The sequence below is a fragment of the Ischnura elegans genome, chromosome 13, assembly GCF_921293095.1.
Source record: "Ischnura elegans chromosome 13, ioIscEleg1.1, whole genome shotgun sequence".
NCBI classification, from domain to species: domain Eukaryota; kingdom Metazoa; phylum Arthropoda; class Insecta; order Odonata; family Coenagrionidae; genus Ischnura; species Ischnura elegans.
In genome coordinates, this window is record NC_060258.1 from 15915054 (window position 1) to 15928973 (window position 13920).

The 13920-nt window shown below is 37.1% G+C and overlaps 1 protein-coding gene across 2 annotated transcripts in view; it reads right to left on the reverse strand.

Moving 5' to 3' along the window:
* The window catches only part of LOC124170449 (oocyte zinc finger protein XlCOF6-like), a 45531-nt gene extending 34467 nt beyond the window's left edge, over positions 1 to 11064 (reverse strand). For both annotated transcript variants that reach the window (XM_046549178.1, XM_046549177.1), the window contains exons 1-2: positions 10800 to 11064; positions 10368 to 10545 (exon numbers count right to left, since the gene is read on the reverse strand). In XM_046549178.1, coding sequence (XP_046405134.1) covers positions 10368 to 10502 — 135 coding nt within the window. In that variant the 5' untranslated portion in view covers positions 10503 to 10545; positions 10800 to 11064. The remainder of the gene's footprint in view (positions 1 to 10367; positions 10546 to 10799) is intronic.
* Positions 11065 to 13920: the final 2856 nt, after the last annotated feature.

Here is a 13920-nt window from a genome sequence, read left to right on the forward strand (position 1 = left end):
CAATGTACTTGTAGAAAAGTGTAAGGATTAATAAAATATCCCTCAGAAAGCCATAAAACTCACCATTTTGAACCATTTATCATTAAAAATTTCTGGGGGAGGGCACCCACATCTCCCGCTTATCTGGTGGGTATACCACCCCAAATAGTACAAAATATCTTCTAGATACAGTAAAACTGCTTTGTAGTGAACCTCTATATCTCGTAAAACCTCCACTTATCATACCTAGGAGACACCCCCAAGATAGCCTAATTACCTAGCCAACTAGAGACCATTAATGCAGCTGCGATTACGTACATGGAGTGACATTTTCAGCAATAAATTTTTCACCCTTATTTTTTTTTATACACCTCTAAATATGCTGTAAATTTCATGTTAATCATTAGTTGTGGCCATTTTGTTCCAAATGAGAGCATACCTAACAGTAAATAAGAAAAAAGGTATCCAACTATCCTAATCATTTTAAGTGACTGTTGAATTTAGAGAGATCACATTGTTTTCTCTCGAATCATGGTAAAAATCACGTGATAGCATCCGCTTTCTGTAATCATTAGATGATAAATACATATTCACTAATGCATTCATGTTTGTTTAAACACATAAATATAATGGTTTAAAAGACAGTTGTACCTTTCATTTCTGATGGATATGAAAAAATGGTGCCTATCACTGAAACCTCTCAATAGTGAACCTCCATACATCAAATTGCCCAAATTTTGGTCCCCTCCATTACGATGTAAAGAGGTTTTACTGTATCTACAAAATACCTTCAATGTCTTGGATATTTTAAACATCAACTAGAAGTCTAGAAAATGCCTTCAGTGTTATATATGTTATAAAAATATTCTAGATGTCTAGCATATGTCTTTAAGAGCGGAGAATCTTTTTGTATATGTCCGGTGAAATCAAAATTGATAGGTAACTATGAACTGTCTCAGCTTAGTTACCATCAATAAACAAATCCAATTCAATGGAATGAAAGTTATGTAAAAATTCTAATCTCTGCTTTTTATAATTTATTTACCATTATTTTTTTACTAAGGTAACAAATATTGCCATAACCTTTTACGTATTACAGTTCCCAGCAGGCACATTATTCAACATTGAGATTAGGTGAAAGGAAGAAACACAGAAGGCACTTATCAAGAAGGTAAGCTTGTTATGGGTTTCTCACGGCCAGGCCGACAAACATTCAGAGTAATGACAAAATGGATGCCAAACTTTCAGTACTTCCGTAGATGCTGTTTCTATTCCATTGATTTAGAGCATTAGTTAAGGGATTTATGTATAAGAATAACTTTTCCATTCTTGGCACTTCTATAATATGAGTAGAAATAACATCATACTGCCATAATTTGAAAATCATTCACATTTATGAACTGATGGCAAAACGACGGTCGTAAGAAAAACACATAATTTCACAAGAATAATGACGTAGAATAATATAAAAATGCCCGAAGGAATCTCAATTATACATATTTTAGTCATCGGGTTATCAAGCCATAAATTAAAATTCATAGATGTTAAATTGTGTTGACCTTGAATAATTTCACTTTTTCATGCACATGCCAAACAAGGTTTTCTACATAATTGGCTTTTAAACTGGTAACTACACCAGCTCTTTCATTGTACAAAGGTTGTACGTTCGATTCTCCATAATGTTTCTTTTTTTTATCTTTCCGCCGCAAGGATTAAGTACTTGTATTATGCTTTATATCTTCACTAGCCAGTCCCTTGCAGCTATTATTTTTTTTCTATTTATGGGAAAATCTGTTGTCAGTTGTTAAGCCCTTATAAAGTATCGCTTAATTTCACCATTAGCCTTTAAATTCATGTCGTGATGAGCCGGGTAGCATGTGTAGAACGCTATTCAGCCACCTTTGGCACTCCAACATAAGCGACTCACGTTGCCTGAGGATATTTGACAGCATTCCTTACCTATTCTTCCATAAAATTTAACCACTGCCATATGTAAGCCCCTTAGCTTACGATAAGCTGCTTATCAATTTTTTCCGTAAGAAAACCATAAGAAGCGGTTAACTCTCTTACTTTGTGCTATCTGGATTATGTACTCATTCATGTAAATATCATTCATTCATAGTCCTGATATGACGTTTAAATACATTGGCAAAAACTTGCAGGAAAAATTCTTCAAGGCCTATATTGCAAGACACTGAATCAAAATTCATTGATAATGTTGCAGACTCCTTTGAGAAATCTAAAGGAAATAGGGTAGTTTCCTTCATCAAAGAAAACGAAAGGCATTGATTGCGATCCGTTACCCACCATTAGTGTTTTCATAATATACAAAACTATTTGATTTTAGAAATACCAGTTTAGACGAATGGCAAGGGTCGAATTTTATCCTCATTTGAAAAGGGACAGATTGGTGCCCATGCGATGCCCCTCCACGTGACGTCACAGGGGCCTAGTTTCTATAGGAGAAGATAGGAGTTACACATCGTCTGAGGTTACCAATGCATGCATGTGGCGCAGAGCTCAGGGAAACATGTCTTAATAATCACTTATTAAAACTGGCTAAGGTCTGAAAGTTTTCTTCGTTTGATAAGGTATGAATAATCCTTATTTAAGCCAAGGGCTACCAGCCAGCAGGGCACTCAGCTACCCGCTAGCAGCCTGAGTCGTATCAGCGCTAAGCCTCGCCTCAATGTCACCTCACAGTGCAGCATCGGGGACCAGAAATACGTCGCATGGAGAGATTTCCCGACATTCATACTTACGTGTCGCATTTTCGCGCGCTTGAAAATTTTCACTTTTCATTTAGTCGCAAAAAATAGATATCGTCATTTAAAAATCTAAAAGCGTGAAATACATATTCCAGGAGTAATAATCTTTCGATTTAGGCAATAAAAAAATAATAGGAAACCACCCTATTGTAAGCTGCTTTGCCCACATAGCAATGAACCTCTCAGAGACGCCTCACTATGGTCTCGAATATCACGTATGTCTCACAGATGTCTCGGAGATGTAATCGTGAGACGCTCAGGAATAAAAAAAAAACATATGTAAACGCCATCAATGCCTTCCATATATATTTTTCGGTGCAAATCTGCGGTTTTGATTATTATAATCACGACATTTAATACGGATTTCTTATTTTCAAAAGGTGATCCATCACAAAATTTGTCGCTAAAAATGATCGAGAAAAGTACAGCTTGAGGGATATTTTTTTCTAGTTGACCAGCCCGTACATGTGCCCGGAAAGTGATTTACCCACTTCTACCTCCCACTTTGTTATGTATTGGACCAGCTCGAGGGATATTTTTTTTTGTTTACAATTCCAAACGTGCCGTGAAACTCATTTACCGCAAATCCAATATGGCCGCTTATGCGCAGAACCCTAAAAACGCTATTCATAAAAGTTAAAATATCTCGAAAAGTATTACCTAATTTGCACCAGGAATGAATGTCACCACGTTAATCAGGAGGCAACAATACAATAGGAAAGTGAAGGTTTGATGGCAAAATCTGGATTGTACCTACCTCTTGTAAAATTTTACCATATTCTGCATATCCTTTTCTCCAAATGGCATCAAATTCCAGTTTACTAGTTATTTCTTTCATTATCTATCCAAATCTGCATGTAGAGGTCTCATTCTTTCTGGCATCTTAAATAAACATTGCTCATATGCATTTCATGTATCAATTTTTATTTTTCCTTCCCATATTATTTCTTGAAGTACCAATCCCCAGTCAAACTTGAATTTTATTTCATTCGCTTATTCAATTTTCCAGGTTAAATCACATTCCATGTTGGAATTCCTGTATCTTTCATTGCGTAGTGATTGCCAAAGTCATATTCTATTATCAGTCCATCATTCTAGGCTATCCTTGGTTTCATTGATTTAGTTTCTTTTAGCATGTGAGGACGTTAACCCTATACAGAACCCATGCCCTGAAGGACCTCTATGGTATCTCGCCTCGTCAGGCCAGTCAGGTGAACTTTACAGGGCTTGAATGTCCTTGCTTGATTTGCACTAATCATAGACATCTACATTTGGTTCATGGGAAATCATTAGGATTGCTGTATACCAGATAGAGGCGTATATACATTTGGATTGAATTAGGTATAATGCTAATTTTGTACTATCAGTATAGGGATGTAAATCTTATGTAGCTTTTTATAGAATTGTTTGCGCATGTGTTTTAAGTATGATGATATGATATTTATAATGAATATTTCCATCAGAAAATTTCTTATTATGTAATAACATTTTGTAATTGATAGCTATAAGAAATTTTCTTACAAGAAGTTTTCTTATAAGAAAAATGCCCAATTTCTGATAAGAAATTTTCTCATAGAAAAATTCTTAAGCTAAGCACGCCCATGCAGGTAAAGGCTAATTGAAAACGTTAGCATTTGACTTTTCATCTAATTATTTTGATTTTGGCAGCATTCTTTTGGACAACTAGTCATCATGATCCAATTAAAATATAAGGCGCAATGCCAGAAGCTCTGCAATATACTTTCCATATATCTTGTAAAACATATTCTAATGTTTTAATATACAATTTTGAAAGGCAAAATTAATTAAATCAGGACATGAATAAGACCTTTCAGAAAATCCTAAGATGTCTCGGCTACATTTCGAACGTCTCATGACATATAATATTTGGTTTTTTCCCGAGCAAGTTGTCCATTGAAACGATGGAAGGAGAAATGGAAGTCTCATGACATGCCTCAGAGGCTTATCTGAGATGTCACGGCTACATCTCGAATATCTCATGATACATCTCAGAGACTTATCTGAGATTTCTCATGAGATGTCACATAGACCATTTTTTTTTTGCACATAGTGACATCTCAGAGAAGTCTCAGATACGTCTCTGTAGCTCTCAAGAATGTCTCTGAGACATAACATGTGATATTCGAGACACCTCATACACATATCCGAGACATCCCTGGTGAAAATGAACTGTTCACGAACCGTTCAAAAAGCATTAAACGAAGCGTTCAGAACCTGTTCACTAAGTGTTCATGAACTGTTCCGGAACCGTTCACGGACTGTATTTTGGCCCATTGAACCGTGACGAACCGTTCCAATAAGCTGTTCAGCAGGCGTTTCCCAGCTGTTCATGAGGTGTTAAGCTGTTCATGGAGCGTTCTGTAACCGTGCAGGAAGCGTTGCACGAAGTGTTTAGAACCTGTTCCCGAAGTGTTCATGAACTATTATTGTACCGTTCACGGACTGTATTTTGGCCCATTGAGCCGTGATGAACCGTTCCAATACGCTGTTCAGCAGGTGTTTCCCAGCTGTTCATGGAGCATTTTGTACATGTTAAGGTAAAGTTTAATAAGGTGTTCAGAATCTGTTGTTGAAGTATTTGTGAACTACTAAGGAACCGTGCACGGATTGTATTTTGGCCCAAATGAAGTGTTGCAAACCGTTTAAATTTAGCTGCTTAGGTAATCTACAGTTATAACTTTTCAGGAAGCTGTTTATGGTCTGTTAACAAAATGTAGTTTGTGTCAACTGAAGCGTTTCATGCCAATCAAATAGCACTGCTCAGAAAGCACCCTCATAGAATTGGGAAAGCATTCTCAAGCTTTAATATAAAAAAGTCAGTGAGTATATTACCCTGATTACATTTTTTTTTGCAATTTATGCAAAATTCACAAGGTAATCATCACGAACAGTCATAAAAAGGGAATGAAAACTTTTGAATTCCAGAAATTTCCAAACATATATGCACTTATTTTAAATGTATTACCTTAAAATGCATCTCAAATTTCTAATACTCAGTATACTTTTACAAGTTAAGGGAGGAATTCATGAAAATAACTACACAAGTTTTCCAAACAACTGTTTCTAATGAATAAATATTTATTTTAGACATATTTATACATGGCACACATTTTTATACACGGCATTACAAATCTCTCATCTCACACTCCTCATACTGCCCTGAGGATGGATTTAGGGCAAAGAGTTTACCGGTCTTTGGGTCAAGGTATTGCCTGCAATAATGATATGAGCTATCAATATAATTGATCAAGATATTCCATGGTGAGACTGATCTTTTAATGTATTTTTTCGTATCGCATTTGTGCAATTATTGTCACGGCCTCGCATGCTATTGATTACAACACAAGGCCCGGGGATTTTGGGGATTTTGTCACGCTCCGGCATACTAGGTAGTGCGGAACACCCGTCCTCGAAGTGTTACATAATGCCCTAACATGTGTTATATTGAATTTCTCAATAGGAGGCCTCAACATCGACGCAGTCGGATGTTGACTATTCCGGTTTAAATGACGGCTATGAAAATTTATCAAGCGATGAGTTCTGCTTAGTCGAGGAACATTCACCTTCTCAATTTGACACTATTAACTCCACCCCCAGCCAATGTCAAGTCCAACCCGAGGTGGAAAGTGACAGTAATAGATCATCGATATTTGACACTGTCTTGTGTGAATGCACCTCTTCAACATCAGGAGATGCCCTGTTGATGTGCCTCGCGTTAGGTTTAAGGCATAATTTAACTTGGGTAGCTCTAGTGGACATTTAAAAAATGGTAAATGTCCTTTTTGGGAAGCCATTGGTTCCTGCTACCAAGTATTTTTTATTGAAATATTTTGAAATGGGGAAAGTGGAAACTTATTTTCATTTTTACTTTCCTTCATGTGAGGCTTATTTGGGTAAAAAGAGCAGTAAAACAGCAGAGAGAAACATTAATTGCATTTGTGGGAAAGTCATTAATACCTCAAAGACACCATCATATTTTTTGTCCGTTGGCCTAAAGACTCAGTTGGAAGATCAGTTAACAAATGATAAATTTATTAGGATGCTAAATTATAGATTTGAAAGACAGAAGGAGAGTGACAATGCTCTAGAAGATATTTATGATGGTGCAGGATACAGAAAGTACAGTGCTCCTGGTGAGATTCTATCCTTTCCTCACAACTTCTCTTACACTTTCAACACCGATGGCATTCCAATGGGGAAATCTTCAAAGAGAGCATTTGGCCAATTTATGTCCAAATAAATGAGCTTCCACCGAAGGAGCGATCTAAACATATGCTCCTGGCTGGTATTTGGGTTGGGAACAAGGACCCTAATATGTCCATATTTTTGAAGCCATTTGTAGAGGAAGCTAATGTTCTAGCTACCGAAGGTGTCAACTGGACACTGAAAGGTGAGGCAGTCAATAGTAAAGTGATACCCTTATGTGTGAGCGTTGATTCAGTTGCCCGGTCAAGGATCCTGAACATGTCTCAGTTCAATGGCTATTATGGATGTACACTATGCTACCACAAGGGAGAATTCACGAGGAAGGGAATGAGGTACCCCTTGTCATCAACAAGGTATCCTGACAGAACCCATGAAGACATAGTGCAGGGTATGGTTGTTGCATTTGGCAAGAGGAATGAAAAAAATTACAGGAAAAGGTTTGTGACCCAACACCTTTGATGCTGCTGAAGCATATAGATCTTTGCGTAAGTTTCCCACCTGACTATATTCATTCAGTGCTCTTGGGTGTTGTGAGGAAGCATGTAGATCTACTGGTTTCATCGGTTGGAAGGAAATATTATATTGGTGGGGAAGACAAAATCGCTGTCATTGACAACTGCCTGCAGTCTATTCATCCTCCCCATTCTATCACAAGAACCCCCAGAGGTCTGAAGGATATGTCCCTATGGAAGGCTTCAGAGTGGAGATCGTTCATAGTTTTTTATTGTATAGTTTGTCTTGATGGAGTTCTCAAGAATAAATACATAGCTCATTTAGGAATGCTCTCAACAGCCCTGTATTTATTACTTCAAAAGTCTGTCAGACCAGAGGATGTTGTCATAGCTAATGACCTCATCATGAAATATATTTTTTTATTTCAAGAGTTTTTTGGGAAAGAACAAATGGTATACAATACACATCTATTAACACACCTTGCTAAAGGAGTTTTAAATTGGGGTCCATTGTGGACAGTCAATACCTTCCCATTTGAGGGTCAAAATAGGTTTCTGCTTCAATTGCAATGTAGCCCTAACCAAGTTGCCTGTGAGATAGTAAGAAAATTTATTACCTTTAACGCCTTCCCAAAACTCTGTGAAAAATATTCGCCATCAGAAAGTGTGTTAGAATTTTCTGAGGAAATGATTGATAAAAGACTTAAGTTTCTCATCAATGTAGGTGAAACTGTACTTGTTGGCAGAGGTACCCCTCATGCATTATCAACAGAAGATCTAGAGTGCCTTGCAAGTAATAGCCTCTATTTACAAAATTGTAAGATCTATCATAAATTCATTTACAATGGGATTAGATTCTCCACTGCTGAGTATGCCAAAGGTTTAAAAACAAATGATTCTTTCATCTTTATGCCCAATCAAAATATCTTAACATTCTGAAAACTATTTCTTCAGAAGATGAAAGTGGTGAAAGGGTAGTTGTATTTGTTAGAGAGGTAATTATTGACACTGCACCTTTATTGAGAGCTGAGCATATAGAGATAATGCATGTTAAAAGAATAGTTGGGTATGGAAGATTACAAGTAATTGTGCCTAAAGATATTAAGTGCCAATGCATGTATATGAAAGTTAATGAAAATGAATTTATATGTAAAATGCCGTTTGGATGTTATGGTGATTGAAATGTCTGCTTTGAATGTCAAACAGCATGTCAAGGTGTACTTTTTTAAGGATTGGTAATTAGGTCAGGTGCAGGTTAAAATAATGTAAAATGATGTGAATTATTACCCAAACATGGTTTACAATGCATGTTGGAACTCAAAAAGTTACCTAAATGGTGTGCACAAACAGAAAATGCTCATATTAAGCTAGAAATTCTTACTTTGTTTGCAGTAAAAATTACAGTTTCATGTTCCCTAAAGGGGACACTGTCTGAGGATGTTAAACTCGGAGGATGTATCTGTGAAATAAATGTTTTAGCCTAAGGCATGTCAACTGAAAACAACTTGACTAATAAATTGTCATATATTTTGTGAAAATAAATTGACTTTACAATTATTGAGATGTTTTATTTGCATAATCATCTGTAGTAAATTGTAAGAGAATATCTGATCCAAATTTTGCTTAGAAATTTATTAGCAAAATGATGGTTGTTTTCCTTAATTCACGATGATAATTTAATGATCATCATTTACTTAAAATAGTGAATAATGGATGGCATGAATAAAATATTACATTTAGTAAATGTGGAGGTGGTGTGCTGAATTTAATGATCTGTCCAGGACAGGGGCACAGCTAGGAATTAAGGCTGGGGGGCAACTAATACCGGGGTGTGTGGGGGTATGGAATACCCACCAGGATAAGCGGTAGGTGTGAGAGTAATAAATCGCAGAATTGTAAGATAAATGGTCCCAAATGGTGAATTTTACGGCTTTCTTAGTGATATTTTTATTAATCCTTACACTATTCTGCTAGTAATATCAATCCAATTAAGTAAAATGGATTTAACTTATAAATTTCTCTGAGCTCTTGAGGGGATTTTATCCCCCAAAACCCCCCCCCTAGCTGTGCCACTGGTCCAGGAAGCATTCATGGCCAACCGTGCACAAGGCGTTCCGTTCATAGGCCGTTCGTGGGTAGTTACTATATTTGAGCTGTGTAAACAGTTCCCAAACACTTCATGAACGGCCCAGGAAATTTTTCAAATTGTAAGAGAATATCTGATCCAAATTTTGCTTTGAAAATAATTAACAAAATTCCTTAATTCACGATGATATTTTAATGATCATCATTTACTTAAAATAGTGAATAATGGATGGCATGAATAAAATATTACATTTACTAAATGTGGAGGTGGTGTGCTGAATTTAATGATCTGTTCAGGAAGCGTTCATGACCAACCGTGCAGAAACCGTCCACAAGGCGTTCCGTTCATAGGCCGTTCGCGAGTACTACATTGGAGCTGTGTGAACAGTTCCCAAACACTTCATGAACGGCCCAGGAAATTTGTAAACCGTTTGCACAGTACGTGCACAGCTTATGAACAGTTAAGCGAACAGTTCATTTTCACCAGGGATACCTCTGCTATGTGGGTAGTTGCACTTTAAAACTCCCCTGTAGCCTTAATTCCTAGCTGCGCCCCTGGTGTTGAGTGAGTAAAATACCTTACAAACTATTGTAAACAGCGACATGTCATCGTAATGTGTTTGCAGTTGCCACACCGTTGCCTAGGTAAGCACATCGAGAATCCATCCTCATCCAAGCTTTCGCGATGCTTTCTTCGCCTGTTTTACTACACTTCCATAGCACTTTCCTCACATTTTACATTACCCTAGGTACTTCCCCACATTTAAGAAAACCGACCAGTTCAAATACTAGAACATCCACACCTCACAAATTAGAGTTACAGGTATGCTTTCATATTCAATGGCGCACTTCTTACCTGAATTTCGACGAGTTCACCCATGATACTCCAAACGAGAAATCCATTAGTTCCTCGAGGATTGAATACGTCGATGGTCCAATCGCCTGGATTGAGGCATAGTCTGCAGAGACGAGCCAGATCATCTTTAAGCATCTTGCTGCGATCTTCGGGGGTAATTCCGGTTTGCTCGACACGGCTAAATAAAAAAAAACGGAAAAAATATCAGCAACTCATTACGGACGCGAGTGAAACAAAATGTACATTTATACAACGGCTAAAAAAGATACGAAGCCAATGTCTTGGTAGAGCTGTCAACTGGACAATTGCGTACACCGAAATGAATTGGGTCATGAAATGTTACTATTCTCCTCAAGACAAGAACAATTTTTAGAATAATCCAGTCAACAGTCGAAGAAAATATTATATCACCATAATGTTCATTATACTCACCGTGGCTGCCAGCTTTCCGTTCTCGAGTTTTATTCAGGGTGAACTGTACATCAACAGGTTGCCAGGCAGATCCATGTGTGAGCGAATTATATGGCAAAATAATAACATCTAACAACTATCATGGTTGCGAACACGACATATATTCGCTTAAATATTATATATTGGTGGTGATTGAGCTTCCACTGATTCGAGAACAACGTTAAATGCTTGCAACAACCAGCAACACATGCGAAATATTATTTTTAAACCTCCACCGACTTTACGCTGACTTAACGTTTGTCATGTTTTTGTGCATATCGTGATATCGTGCAGTCCGGAAGTTAGCGCTGCATACAATGACCCGTGCCCGGGAGTATATAAATCTGCGTGTTGCTTCAAAACCAACGCAAACTCTTTCCCATTGCAGAAATGAGACGCGCTCATAAAATACCCAAAATACACGAGTTCATTAAGTCACAACCTGTGAGACGTCAGGACTCCCTTTCACGTACGTAACCCGCTTACAAAGATACTATGGGATTACCCTGTACAATTTAAACGCTTCAAAAGCTATACAGACTTCCAAAAGAAATATTAATTCGCTAATTCCTAATTCTTTACTATGTAGCTTTTATTTCAAATCAGTATTATTATTATTGTCAAACGTGTTTATCGTGAATTAGACCATATAAGAACTAGACCCGCCATTCCCCACCCCTACCCCATGTCTCGCCGTGTGGCCAACATCTCCCCTCCGCTCCCTTCCTTCCCCGCCCACTTTTTAAGCGGCGTGACGTCACGGTTGGGACGCTCATCGTCGTAGCGCATGGCTACGAATGGGGATACACTGTATCACTGCGGTATTCTGACCATTTTCTTCGCGATTTTTCAATTAAAAGTACTAATATTTATTGCGTTATGTACGAGAAGTATTCTCTCAGCCATGGTTGGATTGGTGAACTTACAATTAATGAACAGTGGCCTTTTTTGGCATTGGCAGCGATGAAAACATATTGTGGCAGTAAAATGAAGACAAAGCCCTTTGTAAACTTCCGCAGATTTTTTTCTTATCTCGTTAGCGATCTAGCATCATTCGGAGCATCGTTATAAAAACATGAAATCTTGCACAAAAGTTGTAAACGGGGGGAATTTTAGAGAGGAAAAGGGTCATGGTGTAAAGAATTTGCCGGTCGTCCACGAAGTAATGCGGCAACGCCTTTGCATATAGTAATTTTTAAACGGTCAATTATGCGATGCAAATTGAACTGCGCGCTAGCGCTACTAAAAAGGGATGTCAACAAATCAGAATTCATATTATTTAGGTAAGTAATTTAGTTATTTCATAAATGCATAATTTTTTACTTAGCACACAGCTCTCGTGTTATTTATATTTTGCGATGGTGGGAAAAGGTCTAGCGCCGGCTTTGCAAGTGTCACCTAAGATTTACGTACGCTACGGAAAATTCTGGGAATAAATAATACCTATTAACATATGTATAATTAGAAAGAAAGAGAGGATTGGATTAAAATAATTTTAAAGATAAATTTGCTTTAAAACAATCAATTATATTTAATTCATTGAATAACTTAATAAATATATTCTTGTAATTTTGTACGTATGCACTTACCGAGTTTTCAATGAAATTTTTTAAAACTATTTATGACATGATTTAATTTTTTTTTATTTTTGTCATAATGCGTAACAAAAGAGGATGCAAATTCAAAGATCATCTAAGAAGTGAATCTCATTTATTAAAAAAATCCAGGAGCGATTACTTTGTCTAATGTGTGAAATGTAACGGGTAATTTTCTATTTTTCACGGCAGAAGGAATGATATTTCGAAGCACTTGGAGACGCAGGAGCATAAAAGATATTTAAATACTTCTGCATCTTCCTCCAAAATACAGAAATTCATGATAAAAACGAAGAAAAGAAACTAGCATCAGCAGAAGGATGTCTTTCCATGCCATTTTTCATAGTCATTCCTTCAGATCTAAGGCCTGTATATCACAAATTATCAAATCGGTTTTGCAGCGCACATGATACATAACGCCGTTCAAACAGCTGCTGTTTTGTTGCCCGTAGATGTGGAAAATATTGTCATTAAAACATATATCTATTTCTACATTACACTGTGCGTCTTCAAATGCTGAAAGAATTTTGTGAAACTGCGGAAGTCGCATGTATAAGAAAATACTTGGTTACTGTAAAACGCGCTAGTTACCTCTTTCGTCAGCTGTAGATAGAATTTTTAAATTATATCACACCATGAATTCCTACTTTCTATATCAGGCTTAATGTCCTAGAATTGTAGAAGAGAGTTTTGAAAAAGAATCCTCAAATTAAGCTAGAGTTTAAAAACAATCAATCACCTTTTTTTAAAATGCTATTGAAATTATTGAGGGTGATAAAATTTTGGTAATCGGAGAAGCGAATGAAGTTTAAAATATCTGCATCAAAAGCGGTCAGAAAGTCAAAGCGGTCGATTAAAATCTCTATGACCTTTTACCCCCATTATGACTTTCGGAGGTCAAAATAAATTGTTGTACGGATGAAGGAACTGCGTAACCGACTTTGGGACCCTTCAAAACCTATGGTTTGACACGTTGATTGTCATGATGGCCAGACATTTAACTCTATGGCCTTTGACCCCCATTGAGACCTCGGTGGTAAAAAAATCAACAATACGGACCTATTAACTGAAAATCGACTTTGGCACCCTTCAAAACATATGGTTCGAAACCTGGGTGTCACGATGGCCGGACGTTTACCTCTATGGCCTTTGACCTCCATATTAACCTTGGAGGTCAATTAGTGAATAATACGGGTATTTGGACAATACCAATGACTTGGGTGCCCTATAAAATCCATGGATCGATACCTTTGTTGGTATGCTATTCTTTTTGCCACCCTTATGACCTTGACGGTGACCTTACTGGGTCAACGGTTGAATTTTCGTAAATGAAAGTCTTTTTTTCGGGTTTCTTGTGTCCGAAAACCCAAGAATTGACATTTTGGTCAATGAAATTCAGATATTTTTCAATCTCGATTTTTTTAACATTGAAACCCCATAAGGCAAATTAAAATTTTTAGTTTGGACCCACATTGTGAGGTCAAAAGGTCAAAATTGTAAAATTTTGC